Raw genomic sequence first — 24,099 nt, forward strand, 5'->3', positions numbered from 1 at the left:
CTGGCATTCTGAGATTACAGGTCTGTGCCACCATGCTCAGATTAAACTTTGTTAATTTTATTGTTATAGGGTTGTGACCTATGCATTCCATACACACAATCAAGATACAGAACAGTCACATCACTACAAAGAAGTTCCTTGTGCTATGGTGCTAGGTATTCATAAAGACGTCGGTCAACTAGATTTTCTTCGTGTTACTACAGGGAAGCAAAAATGGAGTGGATAGATACATTGTATAGAAGAGCAGTCAAGAAGATTTTCTTTGTATCCTTATAGGGAAGCAAGATAGATACATTGCTATAAGCTCTGTAACAATTTCTGAGGGCGTTAAACCCCCCCCCCCCCCACACACACACACACAGACACCAAACCAGTACTTTGAAATGGTCTCATGTCGTTCATGGGCTCCGGTTAAAATTCAAACTCAGCGAAGGACAGCCTGGAATTTCTAATATCCTTTCTCCAGCCTCCTGCCAGCTGGGACTAGAGGTGTCTGCCCCTTTACCTAACGCTTTTTAATCTTGTAGTCATCCCTATTCTCCAGACTGGATTTGTTCTAACGGTGGAAGTTAGTAAGAAGTAGGCGATTCTGAACGGTTTTTTGTTTTGCTTTTGTTGCATGTTATCTTTAAGCAAATCGGTAACATTTTTGCTTGCTAACAAGCCACAGCGAGTTATAAAACAGGCTCAGACCACAAGCACTTGCTGCTTCAAGGCTTTGCTTTGAAATTTGGGGCACGGAGGACGTCTGCTGCATTGCAGTAAGTACTGGCTGGAGGCGTCACTTATGGAGACCGTCCTCTGCACCCATTTGCTTCCAAACTGCAGGCTATCTCCGTGGTGCCAATACTTCCGAGGCCGTAGCAAACTGAACGTCCGAAGGCGTTGGAGGCTGGAAGTAAGGAAACAGAGCCCATTGGGCGAACGGTCCAATGTCCTCCTCCCCTAACTTCAACATCCCGGGGTGTAATACTGGCCCCCACTCCGGCCAGGCCTGCCAGTGTCTGTATCTCCGGTAGACACCTCAAAGACGAACAACTGCTGCTGCACAGAAGTCCAAGTGGCGCTGAAGAGAACTTCGGGAACTGCTTTTCCCAGGTCACTCCTGAGGCTGGGTGGCCCCCGCGACCCCGCGACCCCGCGCCCCCGCTCCGCGCACGCGCCCTGGCTGCCCGGCGGCAGCCCGGGAAGCCCCGACACAGACGCCAGCGTCACCTCGCGCCGCCTCCGCCCTTCCTGCTTTCCGTTTCCTTCCCGCGCCTGCGCGGCACCGATTGTTTTGGCTTTCCGGTGGGGCCAAGGAAAAGGGCGCGGTGAGCCAGATGAAGGCGGGGTCCAGCCGCGGGCCCCTGGGAGCCGGCAGAGCCGCAGCCGGAGCGGGCCGGGACGCGGGCGCGGGCGCGGGCGCGGGCAGCAGGCCGTGACGGCCCAGCCCAGGAGGCGCGAGGAAGCGGAAGCGGGGGCGGAAGCGAGCGGCCCGGATCCCCGCAGCGCCACGCCCCCGCCGTGCGTGTGGCCGCGTGAGTGCAGCCCGGCGGAGCGGCGCGGTGAGCTGGGCGGCCGGGGCCGAGGTGAGCCCGCCCGATCGGGCGCGAGGCGGGCGGCCTTTGTGGGCCCGGGGCGGCGGCGGCTTTCAAACTGGGGCGCTTCCGCCGAGCGCGCGGTGTTTCCGGCGCGGCCTGGCGCGAGCTGCGGGGCTCGGGGCGGCGTCCTTCCGAGGCAGAGCTGTTTTGCCCGGCTCGTGTCGCGGCAGCCGGAGAAGGGCAACCGCGTCCTTGCCTTTTTTTTTTTTTTTTAATATTCTTTTTCTCGGCGGTAACCCAGAGTTAGCCAGGTTAGCCGGGATCCTCTTGTCCTCGGCCTGCTTGTGCGCTGCTGTGGGAAGGGGAAGCTGCCCTTTGAAACCTGTTTGCTTTAGACGGAAATCATGGATTTGAACTGCTTAAGTCGGACGGACGACTGTGCGATGCTGTACTGCGGTTGTTTTGAGTTAGCGTGTGCTCTCCCCCACTTCCCGCCCCACCAAGCTCCTGGCCTAGTACTTTTAAGATTCCATTTTATAGCTACTTAAAGGAAAAGGAATGCGTATTCTCCGGGCTGCAGATCGCTAGAATTTCCTTGATGGCTCCTCTTAAGTTAAGCAAGAAATTAAGATAAACTCGAAGGACTTTGCTTTGTGAACAGCTATATCAGCTTTGTAAAAACGGGGGTTGGGGGGGGGAGTGATGGTCACGTGTTGTTTATACATGAATCTGTAAGTCTGGCTCACTGAGCAGACACTGAGGAACAGCCTTGTCAGCAGTGTGCTCTGACTGAAATTATATTTTCTTTCTGTGAGTTAATACATTTTGTTTTCTTCATTTCTTTTGAGTTGCGAATTCTTCCCCAAATTTTGAGTAATATAGACCAGGTCTTTTGCAGTTGAGAATGCCTCTTCTTAGTCAGCCTGCTTGTAATCTAAGGTCCATTTGAAAAGTCAAGTCAGTTGTTTTTCCCAGTCTCTGTGATGTTAAATGTTGCCGTTCTTTTCGTCTATCTGATAACGTTATACCTTTCTGCTTTGCTCTTTTGTTTGGCGCTTTTTCAAGTCCTTTTAGATCAGGGCCAAATATCTTAAAGAGGGTATATAATTCTTGGCAACTATGGTTTTTCCATTGAGCGTGCTTTGTATGTAATCCGTGTGTTTCCACATTGTTATTTCCTCTATTCAGATAAGCACTGTAATTATTCTCTATTTTATTTCCATAAGCGTGGTGTTGTAAAATATGTTAACTTTATTTACAAATACTGTAAGGAGATGACAGAAATAAAAGGAGTCAACAGTAATTAATTAGTGAGGCCACTGTAGAGTTTTCTTTTTTAGCTAGCAGAAATAATGAGCATTTCTTCGTTACTCTGCCTTGAATATCGAACGTGTTTTAGATGTTTGTTAAATTCCTAGAAACCTGAGTTGTCTCTTGAGGTAAACTGAGTTAATAGTGTAACCCGGGCTTGCCTTAAAATCCTGCTTCAACCTGTAGTTGCAGACTGGTACTAGCATGCAGTCTATTGAATGCAGTCTCAAAGGCCAAAAGATACCTGGTTTTCCACAGATTTGCATGCTATTTAGTAAATAGTTGACCCCTCCCCTTCCCAGCCACATACCTAAGACAGTTGGGGCTGAGAAAATGATGGCTTTTGCTGTCCTAAAACGTGTCTTGTTATACACCAGTCTTACCCTGTATTGCAGAGTTTGAATAAAACAGATACTTCTGTAACTTGGGGCATTGATTGGCAGGCTGGTTCAAGCACTTAGATGTATGGAGGGTGTTCCTGATGCTTTGGTGGGATTGGAGTTCTTAGATCATTTTATGGGAAGGAGAGATTTTCATAGGAGATTGGAGTCAATGTACTGGGGCCATCTTTCTTTACTCCACTCATATAAATGACAGTAGTGACTTGTAGTGCCTTTCACATTGCAAGCAGGGCTTCCAAGAACTTTACCTTTGTGGTTTACTTATTCTTGTAACACTGGGGATGCTAAGCAAACACCCTCCATTTATTACTGAGCTACATACAGCCCCAGCCCTTGGTTTGTCTTTTAAGTGACAAGATCTTGCTGGGTAGCCTAAGGTTGGCCTGGGCTACCAGGATTCATCTCCTCCCCTGCCTGCTGGGGAGAGGGGGCACAGTCAGCATCAAAAGTTTATGGCTTTAGTTTCTGTAAGGAAACACATTTTAGTAGTCATAATCACTGTCATTGTTAGGGGCTCTAGCCCTTAGACTCCTATACAAGAATGTAGAGGAGACTTACATAACTTGGGGGTGTCAGGAATGACAAGTTAATTTAAACTATTAGGTGTATAAAGACAGTTCTTGGTTCTCTTGTCAGTAATTGTTTTCTGTTGTGGTTGGAGAAACTGACCCAAAAAAACAGTGTTAATGGTTAATGGAAAACTTTGGGTCAGTTTTGTATAAGCCATGCTCCTCCCGTTTCTTGAGACTGAGTGAAGTGGAGAGGTAAAGGAGCTATAATCCAGAATGGCATCCTGAGCGCAGTTATTCTGTCGTAGGCTCTCCGTAACTTACTGATCATACTGTAGTGTAGGAGCTTGTCCTGCTGCTGCAGTTTACATAAGTACGAATCGTTAACTTAATTGAGAATAAAACTTGGAAATAAAGGGACACTTGGGAACAGACCTAAGCACCAAGTTTTATTAGAGTAGGGAAAATTGCTGAAATGTATCAGATTTGATAAATTTAAAGAACAAACAAAAAAAATAGCCCCAGCCTTTCTCAAAACCCTTTCACCTTTTCTTGGCATAACACCCAAAACTCATTTGTGTAGCTTTTGTCATTTAAAGATTGCATGGTGAGCGAAGTGTGATGGTGCATTCCTTTAATCTTGGCCCTAGGGAGGCAGGGGTAGGCAGGTCTCTTAGTTGGAGGCCAGCATGTTATTCATAATGAGTTCTAAGACAGCCAGAGCTACATAGTGAGACTTTTTTTTTATTATTTGTTTAATGTATATGAGTACACTAAAGCTGTCTTCAGACACACCAGAAGAGGGCGTCGGATCCAATTATAGATGGCTGTGAGCCACCATGTGGTTGCCGAGAATTGAACTCAGGACCTCAGGAAGGGCAGTCAGTGCTCTTAACTGCTGAGCCATCTCTCCAGCCCCTGTGAGACTCTGTCTCAACAAAATAAAACAAAAAGATGAAGTATCTTTTCTAAACGTTCTCAACTTTTTTTTTTCCTATAGTACTTGAAGCTGCTACTGGCACCCCATTTAGTCCTCCAAAGGGAGTGACTGGTTTTAAAGAGGCACTTGTTTAATGACTGTGCTGTTATGGCTCTGGGTTTACTTTTTCTGCACTGCCGTCAGCCATCCAAGGTTAATCTTGTTGGGCTGATAAATGCATACTTTGTACCATCAGAAAACGCTGTACATTTAAAAACTAATTTCACTAAAGTTTCATTTAGAACTAAGCGTGGCTCGTGTGGGTTATTGGCATTGGAGAAGCTAAGGCAGGAAGATCAGAGTTCAACACAAACCTGGATTATATATAGAGTATCGGTAGAGAGAGGGTTCCAGAACAGCCTGACTTACAGGGTGAGGCCCTGTGTGAAAAAAAGATAAAAATAGGGGGCTGCATTGGGATACTGTGACCTTGTAACTAAAATCTCTAGGCCTGTTAAAAAGTATGGAGAGTTGGCCTTTGGGAAAGGATACAAAGTTTCACCAGTGATTGGACTAATAAAAATTGTTGTACAATGTGTGCAGTGCTTTGTTTAAGGCATTGTTCAAGGATGGCCCTGAAAAGGCTGTGTAAGAATGCTATTTCTGTAGATGCACAAACTAAGGTGAACCGCTAGGGAGTTGCAGAAGTGGCCTTTCCCCCAAAGTCATTTGAGCTTATGTGTTTTTACACGTGCACACACACACATGCGCACACACACACATGCACACACACCTTAATGCCTTGGATCCTTTTCAACAAGTCTTCAGCCTTCTGTAGTGACACTTGCAGTACTAGAAGATGGCAGCAAAGAGATGGTGTTTCCTACAATTGACCTGTAACCTGATTCCTAAAGGAAGACCTTCATCATTGTATCATTTATTTGAGAAAATTTTGGGTGGTATGGTAGAATGTATGTGGTTCAGGCTAAGAACTTGCTGTCTTCCTGCTTCATTGTTCTGAGTAGCTTGTACCCCAGACACTCACTCTCACTCTCTCTCTCTCTCTCTCTCTCTCTCTCTCTCTCTCTCTCTCTCTCTCTCTCTGTGTGTGTGTGTGTGTGTGTGTGTGTGTGTGTGTGTGTGTGTGTGTACGTACACACACGCATGTGTTTTCCAGTTTGAAGCCAGGACTTTGCACAGCTTCTTGCAGGCTAGGCTGTGCCCTATCTATCACTCAGCTGCACTTGCAGCAGTTGTTTTTCTTTTGACTGATAAATAATTGTATATTTTGTGGATACAATTTAATTTTTTAAAGATTTATCTTTTAATTAAGTATGTATCCTCTGAATATGGGTATGTCCAAGTATGTCGGTGCTCTAGGAGGTCAGAGATGGCAGCTGACAGGCTCATTATAAGCAGTGGTTGTTTTCGTTCTTTCTTTCTTTCTTTTTTTAGACAGGGTCTCACTATGTAGCCCTGGCTGGCCTGGGATTCATTATGTAAACCAGGCTGGTCTCAAATTCATAGAGAGCCTCCTGCCTTTGCCTCTGGTGTACTGCAGTTTAAAATGTACACTGCCACAGTTGTCCTTTGTGTCTGTGATTTTGAGATAAGATCTATCCCTGTGTATCCCAGGCTGGTCTTAAACTTAGGCTCTTCTAGGCTCAGCCTCTCAAACGTTGCCTTTCACGTGAGCGTCACCATAATCAGGTAGTGGTGGCTTTGTTTGTTTTCTTCCTTGGACGTGGGGTTTTGAGCTCAGACTCGGGCATTCTTAATGCCTCAGGTGTTGGCTAGGATAACAGGTGCCACTGTGTTCCTAGCTTAGTATTTTTGAATCTATAACAGCTTTTCTCACCATGTGAATATATCTGGGGAGGGATGTCTTTCCTTCACTTTTGGGCTTGATTTTTGGAGCCTTAACGAAGGGTCCTCATATAAGTGCAAAAGTATTTCCAAAGTCCACGGAACCAGAATAGCAGTGTTAAATGCAGGTGTGGCAGCTCATGTCAGAGGTTTACAGTGAGTTTGAGAACATTCTGGACACAGTTCAAGACAACCTGGACTACAGAAACACTGTCTCAAAAAACAGCCATCAATAACCCCCCCCCCCCAAAAAAAAATCAATTTTGAAAAGAAGTGTAGGATGTACAACATGTACAGGTAGGGCTAACTAACAGTTGTATTTAGTTCAGTTATCAATAATTTAAGTCTGTGCTACTCCTTGTCTTTATGATCTAAAGAAAATATCGTAACAAAAACTACAATATATATTTTAGTCATCCTGAAAAATTGTAAAGGAATAACATAGCACCCCAGAAAGCTGAGGCAAGGGTACCCTTAGGCTAACCTGAGCTACATAATGAGATCCAACTCACCTCTCACCCTGCCCACAGTTCCAGTGTTAGAGTGCTTGCCTAGTATACAGGAGGCCCTAGAGCTACATAAACTTCATGTGGCACATCCCAGCACTCTGGAGGTAGAGGCAAGATCAGAAGTCCAGCCTGAGAATATGTCATGAGATACTGTTTCACACCGCTACTAACAGCAAAAGTAGATTAAAGTAAAAGTATGGTTCATTTTTTTGTGAATAGAGTTGTATTTAAAAAAAAGAAAAAAAAAAAAAAAAAAAAGGTAAGTCCATGCAGTTGCATGCTACCATTGAGATGGAGATGTGAAAGCCAGAGCCAAAATATATTGTCTTTGTGAAGTAATAATACATGTTTTGAAAGTATACTTTAAAATTAAGTAACTGAATTTTGTATGTTGACAAAGCCCAGAATATTTAAGTAGATTGATACTAAATAATTTTTTCCTTCTCGTTGGGAGTAGCTCTCAGTGGTAGACAAGTGCTTGCTGGGTCTGCCCATTTTACTCATTCTGTAGAAAATAGAGTGAAGTGCCCCATGCTTCTGCCAATAATTTGTAGTTTGAGTAGGGCATAGAGGTATGGGCCTATAGTCCCAGTACTAGGGAGGTCGAAGCAAGAGAGTTTCAGTATAGTTGCCAGCCTTGGCTGTATATGGAGATCTCAAGAAATCAGCAAACTAAAAACAAAACAAAAAACCAAATAACCCAAAAAACGGTGCTCAAGTTTGGAGCTTAAGCTGACCCTGTCTTAAAACAATACAACCATGGACTGGAAGTGTCCTTGGTAGGTTATTTAGCAGATGAAAGGTTTGTCCCCATTGCCCCTTAGAAAAGTCCAGCAGTTAAAAGGAAATCTGTATTTCAGAGAAAATGTTTCTGTACCAGCTTCTTACAGCTACCCATTTCATTCTTTTGCCTGCCCCTGGTGTGTCTCACTGGTTTTTAAGAGACTTTAAAAAAGTCATTTGTAGTATTGGCTATGATTTGTAGTTAACAGTAAAAATACTTGGTATTTGAGAGTGCTAGTGGTTGGTAACTCTCAGTACCTCAAGTGTAAATAATCATAGTAAATAATCAATAAACAATAGTTGAATTCACTTTAATATTTATTTTTGAAAAACTAAACAGTTTCATCATTACTATGCAATAAAGGATATCAACTTTTGTTGATAAGGCATATATGATTGTTATTGCTATGCTGGGAATTGAGCCTCTTGAATATGCCAAGTATGTGCTCTATGATTGTTCTATATCACCAGCCCTTTAATTTTTAGATATAGAAAAATATGCAAAAGAGGTGTTGGAAAGAAAAGGTGAAATGTTGGTTACATGGTAAATAATGAGAGTAGTGTTTGAGACTTGCTGCTGTGATGGGAGAGAACAGCTTAAAGGAGGAGAACTTTGGTCCATCATGGCTGGAGGATGTGGTAGCAGAGCAGCTCACATCATGGCAGATGAGAAGCAAAACAGTAACAGGAAGGGGCTAGGGGAAGATAAATACTCCCAGAAACACCCCCTTCCCTGAGACCTATTCCTCTAATCAGGTCCCAGTTCTTACAGTTTAACTGTCTCCCAATAGTCTCTTCATAATTTGAGTCTACCAGTGGATTAAACCATCCTCTAGGTGAGAGATGACTTTGCCTCAGGATCTACCCTCACAGACATCTTTCTTCAGTTAGGCACTAAATTTAAGTGGTTCTCACTCCAATCAAGGCAAAAGTCAAAATGGGCTCAGAGTATTAAGGATGTCTTTCTTTGCTTTGCTTTTTTTTTTTTTTTTTTTTTTTTTTTTTAAAGATTTATTTTATGTGAGTACACTGTAGCTGTCTCCAGACATACCTGAAGAGGACATCAGATCCCATTACAGATGGTTGTGAGCCACCATGTGGTTGCTAAGAATTGAACTCAAGACCTCTGGAAGAGCAGTCAGTGCTCTTAACCACTGAGCCGTCTCTCCAGCCCAATGTCTTTTATATTTTTCTTAAAGAGCAAGGAATTTTGTTACAGAAAAACTTAATGGTGTTGGGCATCTCTGTGTGTTAATTGTCCTGAACTTGGTCTGTGCACAGCTCAGGTGTGGAAGTCCCAGGACAGCTGTTCCATGTTGTTGCCATTGATAAAGATGATGCGCTGAGCTCTGGAATGCTGCCCTAGAGGTCTTGAGAGTTTTAGTATAGGATAATATGCATCACATTGCCTCTATAAAATATGTAACTTCAGATTCTCGAACATATCCTAAGAGTTTTGTATAAAGGGCTGTGGGTATAAAGAATGCAAATGTTTCTAAACCATCAGTAACATGGAGCATTGCATTGTATTTGGTAGGAGCTAGTGATCTTAGGTAATTTGCTGGAAACATGACAGTCTGTATGGGATTAGCAGTTCTGGCAGTTGTGTAGTTCTAGGCAGAAGATGCATTGTGATCTCTTGGTGCCCTGAATGATTGATCCTTTGTGAGGAAAAAGCAGTGGTTCTAATTAAGTTAAAATTACTTCCCTTTCTAATTTTGGAGCTCAGGATTAATTGTTTAATTTAAAATTGTGGTAGTTTGGGGGTTAATTTATGGGTAGCCACCTATTTGGATTTCCTCTCATTTTCTGGCTTTTGGTTCCTTTGTCATCACATGTTACAAATCCTAAGTTCCAAATAATTTTTAAATTAAACTTTAATTCATTTGAACTTTTGTTTTTAAATTTTTACTATTTCTTGTTATACATGGATTGAACCCTGGTCCTGGGAGAGCAGCCAGTGCTCTTAACCACGGAGGCACCACCCTGGCTCCAGTTGTTTGTTCTTTTATTAAGTGAATGTTGTGTAGTAGAACATAGCTGTGAGTTTTCCCCCATTGAGTGATGTTTTATTTCTTGTTGTAACAAAATAAATGATAAGCCAAGTGTGGCGCACACCTTAAGTCTCAGCACTGGGAGGCAGAGGCAGGCAGATCTGTGAGCGCTAGGCCAGCCTGGTCTGCAGAGCAAGTTCAGGACAGCCAGGGCTGGGTACACTGAGAAGTCTTGTCTTGAAAAACCACAATCAATCAATCAATCAATCAATAATTTTTAAAAGCATGATAAAGGCAGATTAAGGAAGGGTTTGTTTTGGCTTGCAGTTTGAGAGTATAGTCCATGGGGGCAAGGGTTGAGGCAGCTTCACATCATCCCACTGTCAGGATGTAGCAAATACTGACTGATGCTGCTTCCCACTGACCTTTCTATTCAGCCTGGGATCTACATTTATAGTAGGTCTTTTCACATTAATCTAACTAGAAACTCCTTCACAAACATGCCCAGAGATTTTTTTCACAGTGATTCTAAATCACCTCTTGACTGTGAGGTGACAGTCAAGATTAGCCAGCTAGCTGTTCCAATTATATTTGTTGAAATAAGCTAGTCTTGATTTCAAGTCCCATTTGATCATGTCTAATTTCTTATGGGTACTTGGGTTTATTGGTGATTTATAATGCATTTTAATGACAGAGAGTCTCAGAGGGAGCTTGTTCTTCCTTCAAATAGTCTGACAACCTGAGTTCCCACATTAGTTTGGAAAACATAATTTGTATGGTAAGGATGTTTCTATGTGACATGTTATTCCCACTCATAAACATTTCTAAGAAAGAACACACTACAAAGAGATAAATTATCAGACTTGTGTATAATTTAGAGAAGAGGTGTGACTCAGTAGAAGAGTGCTTGCCTGGTATGTTGCAAGGTTCTGAACTCTTCTCACCTCTCCTCAACAAAATACATGTTTGATACCTACATATACAGGCGTCTATACAGTAGAATTTCTGCGAATTTAGAAATAGCACAGTTTGAATCCAGTTGCTGTGCAGTCTTTGTGAACATATGAATATGTTCAAAGAGTGACACCCATTGCCAAAGAGGGCTTCTGTTTGAGGCTTGATTGTCCCTTAAGTTGCAGTCAGGTGTTGCTGTTAAATAACCAAAAGATCTGGCTTTTGCAATTTAAACTCTTTAAAGAACCTTAAAATTGCCTGCTTTTTCGTTTGCTTATTTTTCTAGGATGCTTATATCTTGTATGGAAGGCAAAAAGTTTAAAGTACAACTGTTAATTTTCTGCAGCCTAGTTATTTTAAGTGTTATAGACTTGAACAATTCATTTTTCTTCTGTTTAATTTTTGTACTAATATCTAAAGTTGATTGGAAGTTCACATAAATATAATGCATATCAAAGGTTGTTGATTTAGATATTGTGTTCTAAAAGCTTGATCTACATATTCTAACTGAACTTTTTTCTTTTTAGTTCTGCAAAAAACCTACTGAAGATAAGATGTTGCAACAAAATCTACCTCCTGTATTTTTCCCCTTTATACATGAGCTTCACAGTTGCAAATTTGAGCAAGATGTTTGGAGAATCTGTTGAAAAACTGTAGCACAGGATGACCTAGCAAAGATTGTGAGCCTGTAACAAGATACTCATAGTGGCTGTGTCAGTTCTGTTCTGAATGCTGCAGATAACAGCAAATGAACTCCCTCCTTTACTTCTGAAGTATTCATTTGATCTTCCATCAAGACGGACTTTTCTAATCTGCTCTTGGAGATATTAATGGAATACAATCATGTCCACTCAAGAGGAAAGGCAGATCAATACCGAATATGCTGTGTCCTTGTTGGAACAGTTGAAACTGTTTTATGAACAGCAGTTATTTACTGACATAGTGTTAATAGTTGAGGGCACTGAATTCCCTTGTCATAAAATGGTTCTTGCAACATGTAGCTCCTATTTCAGGTAAGTAGTTTTTTGTTTAGTTTGCAATAAAAGTGTTATTTAGATTTCTTTATTACTCTGTGTGTGTGTGTGTACACTCAGCTGTGCCAGGAGGAGCAGTGGAACCCACCGAGTATATCATGGAGATGCTGCAATGGTGCTTCAGCAATACAGATTCTTTAAATGTTAAAGCTTTTGGGTTTAGGGTTTGGTTTGGTTTTTAGACAGAATCTTACTCTGTAGCCCTGACTATCCTTGAACTCATTAGGGGGACCAGGCTGGCCTCAACCTCACAGAGATCTGCCTGGTTCTGCCTCCTGCATGCTGGGATTAAAGGCTAAAATGTTAAAGTTTTTAAAACTCCCATCTCCATGTTTTACTTAAATTTTTATTTCAGAAGATGCCGTGTTTATCAGAGCATTTCCCAGTGTGACTAAGGGGCAGATGATGTTTTCACAAAAGTATTGAATGCACAAAAATTGTTGAAATTGACTAAAGTTTTACTGTGGGAATTCAGAAAGATTCAAAATACTCTTTTTCTTGGAAAGAAAAATAAGGATAGACAATTTACTCTTTTAGAAACTCAGCCATTATAACTGAAGAGTTATACAACAGACTCAAATAATTTTTAGGGGAAAATTGTTGCTGTTTAGATACTAGCTTTAACAACAACAAGAATAGGTGCCACCTTATTAGTAGCTTGGTTACTGTTGTGCTTGTGGTACCTCCTCAGCCTTACCAGACTCCATGCAGTGCTAGTGACAGTATTGGTACTCTTGTGTCTCAGAACTTAGAAGTTTGTTTAGTTATGCTTGTTAGAAATAATAAAACTTTTTTTCCTCTTTTGAGGAGAATTATTTTAGTTCACAATTCCGAGTTATAGTCCATCTCAGACAAATAATAAAACTTTAAACTTTCAAGATGATGTTCATCTTTAAGGTTCTTGAGAATAGAAGCTAAGGTAGAGACATTGCTTTTTGTTCTCTGGCTTTAAAGTGAATTTTGTTCAATATTTGAAAGAGACAGGATGAATAAGAGAAAATAAATATATACTAAGTGTATTCCTGTTACAAAACTTTGCTTCTGTTGCCTGTTTGTCACTTTGGTTTCAATTTATGTTGTGGGTTTTCATGCAGTTTCATTTGCAGTAATCAAGTGTATTTTACAGATGGTGGTTACTGGGTTTCAACACCAGTTCTACCTTGTTGGCTCTCCAGTGAAGACTTAGATGCTATATATTGAAGAACTTTGCACGTGACTGTGATGTCATTTTTGTTTTTCAGACCCATTGTCTTAGCGAGTGGTAGAGATTCAGGGTTATAGGTTCAGTGAATGGATAACTGAGTTTATACGTTTTCTCTTCTTAATGACTTAATTGTAAGTCATAAGCCATTATTGGAAAAAGCTTTATGCTTTTGTTAGAGATTGATATTTGTATAGTCATGGAGTTGGTTTGTTTGTTGGTTTGTTTGTTTTTTCTTTTATTGCCCAGGTTGGTCTTCATTTTGTGAACCTGTACAGTTCTCCTGCTTCAGCATTGTAAATAAAATAGAATAGTTAGAATTAGTTATTTTAGCAATCATCTTTTATAATATTAAACTGTGCAAGAGAAATTCTGTTAATATTTTCTGTGTTGCCACTGCATTGTTTTCTTAAGTTTGTGGCTGTAAAAATAATATATTTTATGTTATGTAAATTTTAAATCACATTTGTGTGTGTGTGTGTGTTTGTGTGTGTAACAGTATGTGGAGTTGGTTCTGTCCTTTCACTCTGTGGGTCCCAGGGATCAGACTGAGGTCATTAGGCTTGGCAAGCAAGGGTCTTTACCTGCCAAGTCATCTTAATGGTTTTTCAGTGCTATCAAGTTACTTACCTGAGTTAAGATTTTTGAAGACAGTGCAACTTTATTCTTTCATTAATACTGTTTAATGTTGCGATTTAAAGGCAACAGTATTTTTCAAGGCTTCCATTATTTATTAGTAGCCAGTTCCTTTTATTGATTGATTGATTTTGTGTCTACCAGAGGTTTGCCTGCATGTTGAGTCTGCACCACATGTGTGCTCATAGAGGCCAATCCCTTGGATCTGGAGTTGTAGATGGTTAGGAACCACCATGGGGGAATTGAACCCAGGACCTGGCAGAGCCTTTGCTATAGAGCCGTCACTCAAGCCACCTTTTAAAAGTTGTAATGTTTTTGTTTATGTTTGGCATTGCCCATGGAGGCCAGAGGAGAACTTGAGTTACACATGGTTGTGAGCCATCATATGGGTGCTAGGAATAGAACCCAGTCCTCTGGAAGAGTAGCCAGTACTCCTACCCACTGAGCCATCTTCCCACCCTAGAGTTTCTTTCTTTAGCTTCCATGATTTTATGGGAAAACATGTTCTTCCTAAAGCAACTGCTTATATTTATTGAGAACATAGACGAGTTCAGTACATGTGTATAATTAAAGCTTCATATCATTACGATATTGTGATTGGACTAGTTTTATAGCCACAGAAGAAAATATACTAATTTATTTTTTCTTATGTGTCTCTAGTTTGTACTAAGTAGATTATGGTATATGGCTTAATATACCATCTGTCTCAAGTATTTTTAGCTGAATTCTGCTTTCAGAATTCCGGATTGTTGCATACACAGCTAATTGTGCTTTTATTTGTTTTGTTTTGTTTTGTTTTGTTTATGTGTGTTTATGGTGTGTTGCAGAGTGAACATGCCACTTTCTTTGTATTGCTCAGGGACAGACCTCAGGTGTCAGATTTAATCTCCCATTTTGTTTGGGATTGTCTCCTTGTTTGCCATCACATAAACCAGACTTGCTGGGCATTCTCTATCTTGTAGAAAACTGGGATTACAGTTGCTTTTGGGCCTGCCTTTAAGTGAGTTCTGAGAATTTGAACTGAAATCCTCAGTATTTGTGCAACAAGCATTTTACCCACTGAGCCACCTACCCGCAGTACCAAAATTCTGTCTTTAAACTAGTTGTGGGGTTTTTATTTATTTTGGTAAAATTTACTGATTATTTTATACTCAAAATGACTGAGTTACTACTTGAGAATTACTCAGCAGTCTTATGATACTTGTTACATCATTATGTGATTTATTATTTGGTTTTTTGTTTTTAAAAGATTCATTTACTTTATGTATGTGAGTACACTGTAGCTGTCTTCAAACACACCAGCAGAAGGTGTCAGATCCCATTACAGATGGTTGTGAGCCACCATGTGGTTGCTGGGAATTGAACGCAGGACCTCTGGAAGAGCAGTTGGTGCTCTTTTCCAGAGGCCATCTTTTGTTTGTTTGTTTGTTTGTTTGTCTGTCTTTGTTTTTAAGCCAGGCTAGAACTTTGACAGAGGGTGACGATGTGGTGCGGTGGGTGGGCATGTTCGACACTGATCCCAACCCTCAGTAGGTTTTCCAGAACCCACATGGAGGAAGGAGAAACTGGTTCCCACGAGTTGTCTTTTGACCTCCACATACTCAACAAGGCACACATTGGCACAAATGCAATCAATCAATCAATCGGTCAATAAAGGGACATTTTTAAAGTGTCTGTGGTCACATTGGTTAGGCTTGCGCTATTTTTAGTGTTCAGGAAACAGTGACTTTACTGAAGTGGAGTGTTGTAGTGACAGCATTAGGTAGCCGTTCTCACTGTCATCCTTGCTTTATGCCCCTTTCCTACTGGGGTGAATGGAAAACCACTCATCTTGTGCTCCTTTTCAAGGGTTTTTATGGTTCTTTTTCAGTTTGAGGGTTTTGAGTGAGTGTGATTCATATTTCTCTCTTCCTCTCCCTCCCCCCTTCCTTCCTTTCCTCTCTCCTGACAGATGAAGCTGGTAGCAATAGATGTTCTGGGTGTCTTTCTTACGAACACTCTCCTGACTCAATCTTGATAACTTGTATTCATCCTTTCGCCTCAGGTGGGACTTGGGGGCCGTGCTGATTGACATTGGTGCCTGTGTTCCCTCGTTGGATCTTAACGTCTGTCCTTACTGCTCATTTTGTGTTGTGTTAGGAATCACCAGTAACTTCAGTCCTTCTGCAGTATGTAATTTTAGTGTGTGTGTTGGGGGAGTGGGGCTACTATTTCAGCTTCTAGGCTACAGTCCATCATGAAAAGAAAGAAGCCAAGGCGAAGGACCTGAGACAGAAGCTGAAACAGAGGCCAAATGAAGGGCTTTGCTCCACAGCACAGCTGTCGTCTGGTTCTTAGGACTGATGTAGGCCAGCTTTGAACCCAGTGATCCTCTTGCTTTAACCTCCCAGCTGCTGGGTTTACAGGTGCAAGCCACTGTGCCTGGCAACAGCTGTATTTATATTGTTGTTGTTGTTTTGTGTTTTATAGTTACTGGAGATTAATGGGCAAGGACTTTCCCATTGAGATATGCTGGCCCCCCCTTTTTAAAAATTTATTTATTTTATATTTTATTTACATTTCAGATGCCATCCCCTTTCCCATTTCCCCTCCCTAGAAAGCCCTATCCCATTCCCCCTCTTCCTTTTTGCTTTTATACATTTTTTTTTTTTTTTAATGTTGATCAAAGGCTTTACAAGTTTGGTAATGCTCAATCAGAAGTGTAACCCAATACCCAAACCTAGATATATCAACTATCTTTGACTGGTGGAGACACGTGAACATCTGCCTCCATGCCCCCCCCCCCCTTCGCTCTCTTTCTCTCTCTCATCACCTAGCTTCATCCTTCCTGTTAAAATAAAACTTTTCTCTCAAAATGCAATTAGAGCATACTTATTCCTAATTGTACCGGTGAGGTACAAGACAGTCCTAATACCCAGTCCATCATTTTGATGACTCACCAGAACCTCTGCAATCTCTCCTAACTAAAGCACTTAGTTCTGAACCTGGCTTTTTTTCTTGGCTTTAGAATGAATGTCAGCTGAAAACCGTCCACTCAGATCTGTTCTCTCAAAGTAAATAGCCAGGATTGGCTATGAGACTATAGGTCTTCAACCCCGTCAGAAATCTAGAATGGCTGAGTTAACTGAAATTATGGGAAGCACTAAGCATAGCTTCTAAAACTTAGCTGAACACCTGGAAAGCCCCTCTATACTCCCAAACATTGGAGCATCAAATCTTCAGCCTTCTGGCCCAGAATCATCTGACAGACATTAGTGATGCAGAATTATTAAGGACTGATTACTCTGTCTAGGCAGATATAATCAGTCGACTATTCTGCAAGTGTGTCCTTTTCTGGACAGTAATTTGTCTGTAGATGGAAAGAGGCAATTCTCGCCTAGTGGCTGGCCCTTTTAAATTTTTGAAAATTTAAAAAAATTAGGCTGGCTTTGAACTTGGAGTTCTCCAGCTTTGGCCTCAGCCTTCCAGATAGCTGGCTCCACAGTTTGTTAGCAACGCCTCAGTTGTGCTGAGTGGTGTTGTGTGCGTCTCACTGGTGGTTTTTTTGTTTGTTTGTTTTGTTTTTGTTGTTGTTTGTTCTTCAGGAATCTTTCAAATCCCCTTTCTCCAAAAAAAAAAAAAAAAAAGAAAGAAAGAAAGAAAGAAAGAAAGAAAGAAAGAAAGAAAAGAAAAGAAAACAACAACAAAACCAAAAAACTAAGTTCTACTACAGTGTTGTATTTTTTAAACTGGAATTCTTAAGTATGGTTTTCTTGAATTTTTCTGGAGTGGGGGAGGTAGGAGGAATCTTCTTTATGTAACTGGCCATTTTGTACCGAGTCCTGGCTCCTGCATTAATGCCTGACCTCCAGTGTTCCTCTATTATTGCACTCTTCACTGGCAATTATACTATTTCCTTTTGACTCAACTGGTCTTCACATATGCTCAGCCTGACTTGCCTTTTTCCAATGATCAACTTTCCTTCTTGGCCTTACAACTTGTTAATGGTTAACATTTTTTCCAGGTATTTTACTGAAAGTAAACAAGTAGCTTTGACTCTTATCTGCTTTCCGAGTATCCTGTTCTGTGTTCAGCCTGTGTACTCACTCCTGGCATCGTCTGTCTCCAGCTAAATGCTTGCTCTGGTTTCATAGCCACTCTTCTAGTCTTCAATGTTTGGTTCTTGAGCTCTGTTTGTGTGTAGAGGGTTCATCTTAGAGAAGAGTTCATCATGGTTAATGCAGGCTCAAAATACTGTCTCCTTTCCTGTTTACAAGATTACTCAGAGGCAGCGGGGAGACTGGAATTGAACCCAAGGCCTGATGTATGTTACACAAAGTGTCCTACCACTGAACTGCCTTTCCAGACCTGCCCATTTAAAGGCCTGTAACCTACTAGTCTTTTCAGTTTTCTACTGCATGAACTTTATTCAGCTATGACCCTGCCCATACTATTTTACCTGAATTGAATGTCTTCCTCATCTCTTTACAGGGTACAAGTTAGTAACTGTTTTGGTACTCACTCTTAATTCACTGCATACAGGAGCTTTTTTTTTCTTTTGTGCAATCAATAATATTTATTCTTCCAGCTAAGTATTCTAGTAGGTGAGGTGGCAAGGTGGCTCAGCACTTGCCATGAAGCTTGACAAGTGGAGTTAGATAGACGCTCTAGTTAGTTCCACACTGTGGGAAAGACAGAGCTGACTCCAAGAAGCTGGTCTGTGACCCCCACACATGCACTGTGGTCGCACCCTATCTCACACACAGTGTAGACATGCACAGTAAATAAAAGTAACATTTTTTAAGTACACTTTTAAAAGTTGCTGTCTAAGCCATTGTACATGCCTTTAATTCAGCAGGAAACAGAGGCAGGTAGATCTCTGAATTCCACAGCCTATTCCACATAGCGAGTTTCAGGACAGCCAGAGTCCACACGGGACAGCTGACTCAGAAGACTTGAGTGTACATCCCACAGTGTGAACAGGACAGCCAGAGTCCACACGAGACAGTGACTCAGAAGACGTGGAGTGTACATCCCACAGTGTGAACAGGACAGCCAGAGTCCACACGAGACAGTGACTCAGAAGACTTGAGTGTACATCCCACAGTGTGACAGTCTTTCTAGCAGAGTTTCCTGTGTACTTTCTGTAATGGAGCTGCATGGTTTTTTACGAAACTTAGTGATGCGTAAGCTTTTTACAGGTGGAATTTATATACCATAAAATCCACCCATTTTAAGTGTGCAGCTAGCTCTCAGCAGCGTCTTACCACATATTCAGCTGCAAATAGAAAATGTTCTAAGAGAGAAAACCTTACAGCCTAGCTGCTTTTTGAGGTATAAAGGGCTGCGTGGCGTTGAAGTTGAGTGGGTATGCCTTCCATGTATGCAGTGTCCTGGATTTGCTCCCCAGTACCACATGAACCAGCTGTGATAGTGCATGTCTGTAATCTCAGCACTGGAGGGAGAGGCAGAATCAGAGTTCAAGGCCAGCCCAGATAGACAGGTTGGTACATAGATAAATAGGTAAGGAAATAATTTAAAGGTGTGAGCCAATTTTATACAAATATGCCTCTCTCTCTTTTTTTTTTTTTTTTTTTTTAAAGGACTTAGTATCTTTGTTTTTGTGTGCTGCTGAGGGTATGAATCCAGGAGCCATCTTCCCTGGATTCTGAGGATGACAGAGTCCTGCTACCATTTGCACTGTCTGATTGAACACATTTCTGTTACCTGTCTTCATGCTTATAGTCATTTCTCATCTCTCCCACAGCTCTAGTTAACTGCCAGTCAGCTTGCTGTCTGAATATTTGGCAGTTTTTTGACATTTCATGTAAATGAAATAATATGTGGTTTTTGTATCTGGTTTCTTCACTGAGTATGTTTTTGAGGTTCATTTATTTATCAATACTTGTTTTATTGCTGAATGGTATTCCATTATGTGACTGTGAAGAATAAAGTAATTTTGATGTCCTCCATCAGCATAGTTTACAGGTCATTGTATGGCTTGTCTTCAGCCCTGGATTATATATGATTTTCTCACTGTCTTTGAAAGTGTTCTTTATAGGTAACTTGAATTAACAACTTATTAATTAAATTAGCATCCTGTGGTTCCTAGTTTGTTTTCTTTTATTGAGCTTGTTTCCTGTGTCTCCTGTAGAGCCATGTTCATGAGTGGACTTAGTGAAAGCAAGCAGACACATGTGCACCTGAGGAATGTGGATGCTGCTGCCTTGCAGATGATAATAACGTACGCATACACGGGGAACCTGGCGGTGAACGACAGCACTGTAGAGCAGCTCTATGAGACAGCGTGCTTCCTACAGGTACAGCAGGCCTCTCCCTGTGTTGAGGTGTAGCTTATTTTTATCGGGAAACAGTATTTCATTGATGATATCTTTAGCCATACAGTCTTATTGCAGATTTTATATGGGTCAAATTTTGTATATAAAATGTGAAATTTAAATAAATAGGATTTTTTTCAGTTGGTTGTTTATGACATGCATATAATCTAAAAGTGGTGTGTGCCGAAGTAACAGCCATATTGGTGTAAAAACATTAAATTTGGGTTCTCTCCCCCATTTTCCAGGGGTAGCATTGTATTAAACACAAGGTCATAATCTGTGTGGGTTTGGTTACAGAATTAAATTAAAATTAAAAATTAATAAGCTGGGTATGGTGGTACACACCTGACAGTACTGGGGATGCTGAGGCAGGAGGATCACAGATTCCAGGGGCACCCCAAACTGTCCTGGAAGAGACAGAGATAAGTTAAGTTTCATACTTTGCATTTCAGAATTTAGATTTCAAGTTAAGTATTGGTTTAAAAGTGTTTGTGGTTAAAAGCATATTTATTCATACATATTTGATAGAATTACCATAGACAGATTAAGATTCTTATAGAAGATTTAATATTTGTAATGGTAATGGGATTATATTGACCTATTAAGCAGTTAAGTAAAATTGATAATTAGTGCATTTTATTAACTGTTCTAGTCTATAGTTCTCAGATTCCCCTTTTAGATTTTAATAGGAGTGTGGGTATTTTCCCATCTCTTTCCCTGTTTAGGAATAATGCTTTGTACTTTGGAAACTAGTTTCAGCCAGGCCTGGTAGCACCATGCCATAATCTTAGCAGTTGAGAGGTGGAAGTGAGTGAAGGATTGAAAATGTAAGGCCAGCCTCAGCTACTGGTAACAAGACCCTGTCTATGAAAACAAACAAGATCCAGCCCTAAGTAGGCATTTAGAGAATTGAAACAGCTCCTTAAATCTGAGATTACCAGTGTGTGCCAGTCAGCCAGCCTGAATAGAACAGGTAAATTAGGCCATTGGGCAGGAGGAAAAATGAAAAACTGTATAGCCTAGAAGTCTAATTTTGTTATTGCAGGAAATTGTCTCTTACCCCAAATGTATAAAACTTGGTGATACTTGAGAGTCTGCTGTGGGAAAGCTGTGATATCTTAGATAAAAATAAACTGGAGGATGGGGGTATGGCTCTCAGGGCAGAGTCCTGGGTTCAAATTGTCACCATCTTTTTACATTTTAATTTTTTTTCTGTTAATCATCCTTTTCCCCCTTATTTTAGGTAGAAGATGTGTTACAGCGTTGCCGAGAATATTTAATTAAAAAAATTAATGCAGAGAACTGTGTGCGGCTGCTGAGTTTCGCTGACCTCTTCAGCTGTGAAGAACTAAAGCAGAGTGCTAAGAGGATGGTGGAGCACAAGTTCACGGCCGTGTACCGCCAGGAAGCCTTCCTGCAGCTGTCCCACGACCTCCTCATAGACATCCTCAGCAGTGACAACTTAAATGTTGAGAAGGAGGAAACCGTGCGAGAGGCTGCCATGCTCTGGCTGGAGTACAACACAGAGTCACGATCCCAGTATTTGTCCTCGGTTCTTAGCCAGATCAGAATTGATGCACTTTCAGAAGTCACACAGAGAGCTTGGTTTCAAGGTCTCCCACCCAACGATAAGTCCGTTGTGGTTCAAGGTCTTTATAAGTCCATGCCCAAGTTCTTCAAGCCCCGGCTCGGGATGACCAAGGAGGAGATGGTGATCTTCATCGAAGCCGCCTCAGAAAACCCGTGCAGTCTGTACTCCTCTGTCTGTTACAGCCCCCAGGCAGAAAAAGTGTACAAGTTATGTAGCCCACCAGCTGATTTGCATAAAGTTGGGACAGTTGTAACCCCCGATAATGATATTTACATAGCAGGGGGCCAAGTGCCCCTGAAAAACACAAAAACAAATCACAGTAAAACCAGTAAACTGCAGACTGCCTTCCGAACTGTGAATTGCTTTTACTGGTTTGATGCACAACAAAATACCTGGTTTCCAAAGACACCGATGCTCTTTGTCCGTGTGAAGCCATCTTTGGTTTGCTGTGAAGGCTATATCTATGCAATTGGAGGAGATAGTGTTGGTGGAGAACTCAACCGGAGGACTGTAGAGCGATATGACACGGAGAAGGATGAGTGGACAATGGTGAGCCCCTTGCCTTGTGCGTGGCAGTGGAGTGCGGCGGTTGTGGTTCACGACTGCATCTATGTGATGACGTTAAACCTCATGTATTGTTACTTCCCAAGGTCTGACTCGTGGGTAGAAATGGCCATGAGGCAGACTAGCAGATCTTTTGCTTCAGCTGCAGCTTTTGGTGATAAAATTTTTTATATTGGAGGGTTGCATATTGCTACCAATTCTGGCATAAGACTCCCCTCTGGCACTGTAGATGGGTCTTCAGTAACTGTGGAAATTTATGATGTGAATAAAAATGAATGGAAAATGGCAGCCAACATCCCTGCTAAAAGGTATTCTGATCCCTGTGTTAGAGCTGTTGTGATTTCAAATTCTCTTTGTGTGTTTATGCGAGAAACTCACTTAAATGAACGAGCTAAGTATGTCACCTACCAGTATGACGTGGAGCTGGACCGGTGGACTCTGCGGCAGCATATATCTGAGCGTGTGCTGTGGGACCTAGGGAGAGACTTTCGGTGCACTGTGGGGAAGCTGTATCCGTCCTGTCTGGAAGAGTCTCCATGGAAGCCACCAACGTACCTTTTTTCACCAGATGGGACAGAGGAGTTTGAACTGGATGGAGAGATGGTCGCACTTCCGCCTGTATAGGGGAGGGGAGGGCGCACGTGCTGAACTTGTGATGTCCATTGCTAAACCAGAGGATAAAAAAGGACAGTGTGTGAGTACAGAAAAAATCTATCTTTGATACATTTTATTTTTATGCCCTACTTAATATTTGCATCAGTATAATATATATCAGTGTGTCATACAGAAAGATATGCTTCTGTAATATGAAATAGGTTATTTGATAACTGAGAAACTTAAGTGTATCATGTGAGCATAAGTCTGGATTATCTAACATTGTTAGCCCTGTGTATGTACAGTCCAGAACTTCACTTTTAAAAGTAATCTCCTGTTCCCAGTGTGGTATCTCAAAATTGTGCCGAGATTATTTTAGTATATGTATGAATTCCCGTACTTCCAAAGCCCTGGAATATAGTTTTTTTTAAGTATAATTCCGCTGCACTTAACACTAATGTTCATGTTGGTATAGAAATGTCTTTTAAATCCTATACTATTGTTGAGCAAGATCTGCTATACATGGTATTACACAGGGAAAGCTGTGACTGCAGGATCAGTCTCACTGTTCTACTAGGTGCATGTATTCCCTTCCCACTGACTTACACTTGTCTATCTAGAATACAGGTTGTCCAGTCAGCTGGTCATTTGCCAGGTGTGGACTTACGTTGCTGGGCTTGCAAATGAATTGCTAGTCCCTCATTGTGCGGGTCTATGTGGAGCTTTAATCAGTAACTGTCTCCACTTCCTATATTACATTAACGTTGGCTCATGCATATAACCACCTGCTGCTGATGTAGTTCTCCATCTTAAAAAGATTAGAGTGGATTAACCAGGTCATTACATCTTAATTTAATAACGAGCATTACTGTAGAGTGATTGTGTGTAGGTATCTAATAGGTGTGTTTTTTTTAACCTGATGTGTGTATGTTTGGGGGGCTAGGATTAGGAAGGTGAACCGTGCAGGAATTGTCTGCACTGTGCAGAGGAGCAGATACTAGCGCTGCTCTGGCATTAATCCCAGGAACCACTAGCAGTAGTGGGGCGCCACCAATGTAACATGAGCACGGGTGCCTCATGACAAACATGGCTGGCACGTTCAACTGCGTAATGCTCTGGCACTGTATTTTGAATGACATTAATTTATTAAATAAATTGTATATAATCAATATCTGTTTTTTTTTCTTTTGTGATGGGAGTGCTCTTGCTATGCTTTTATTTGAGGTTTTGCCGGGCCAGATTAGGTACTTATAGGTGGTTTCTCAAAACTCTATTTGAGATACAATCACACGTGCGCGCACACACACACACACAGAAGGACTGATCCCCTTTCACTGCTGTCTTACTTTTCTCAAGTCCCATCCTCCAACATCAGTTTTGGTTTGAAAATACT

At 41.4% G+C, this 24,099-nt stretch overlaps 1 protein-coding gene across 2 annotated transcripts; it reads left to right on the top strand.

Annotated features, from left to right (window-relative positions):
• The first annotated feature begins 1,432 nt into the window (after positions 1 to 1,432).
• On the top strand, positions 1,433 to 23,875 carry Kbtbd2 (kelch repeat and BTB domain containing 2). Of its 2 annotated transcripts, none has more exons than XM_034519055.2 (4): positions 1,433 to 1,571; positions 11,297 to 11,782; positions 19,774 to 19,939; positions 21,201 to 23,875. In XM_034519055.2, exons 2-4 carry the CDS (start codon positions 11,613 to 11,615, stop codon positions 22,734 to 22,736), a joined length of 1,872 nt encoding a protein of 623 aa, XP_034374946.1. In that variant the 5' UTR covers positions 1,433 to 1,571; positions 11,297 to 11,612; the 3' UTR covers positions 22,737 to 23,875. The 2 variants fall into 2 exon arrangements, with proteins under 2 accessions (XP_034374946.1, XP_034374947.1); XM_034519056.2 differs by having other exon boundaries at positions 1,523 to 1,834.
• The last annotated feature ends 224 nt before the right edge of the window (positions 23,876 to 24,099 follow it).

This window comes from Arvicanthis niloticus, chromosome 15, assembly GCF_011762505.2.
Source record: "Arvicanthis niloticus isolate mArvNil1 chromosome 15, mArvNil1.pat.X, whole genome shotgun sequence".
In the NCBI taxonomy this organism is placed as follows: Eukaryota; Metazoa; Chordata; class Mammalia; order Rodentia; family Muridae; genus Arvicanthis; species Arvicanthis niloticus.

Bases quoted from the DNA above. Each gene is read 5' to 3' on its own strand.
- Kbtbd2 (XM_034519055.2), top strand. From the start codon at position 11,613: ATGTCCACTCAAGAGGAAAGGCAGATCAATACCGAATATGCTGTGTCC. The intron at 11,783-19,773 runs GTAAGTAGTTTT...TGTCTCCTGTAG, and splicing joins ACATGTAGCTCCTATTTCAG to AGCCATGTTCATGAGTGGAC. The intron at 19,940-21,200 runs GTACAGCAGGCC...CCCTTATTTTAG, and splicing joins AGACAGCGTGCTTCCTACAG to GTAGAAGATGTGTTACAGCG.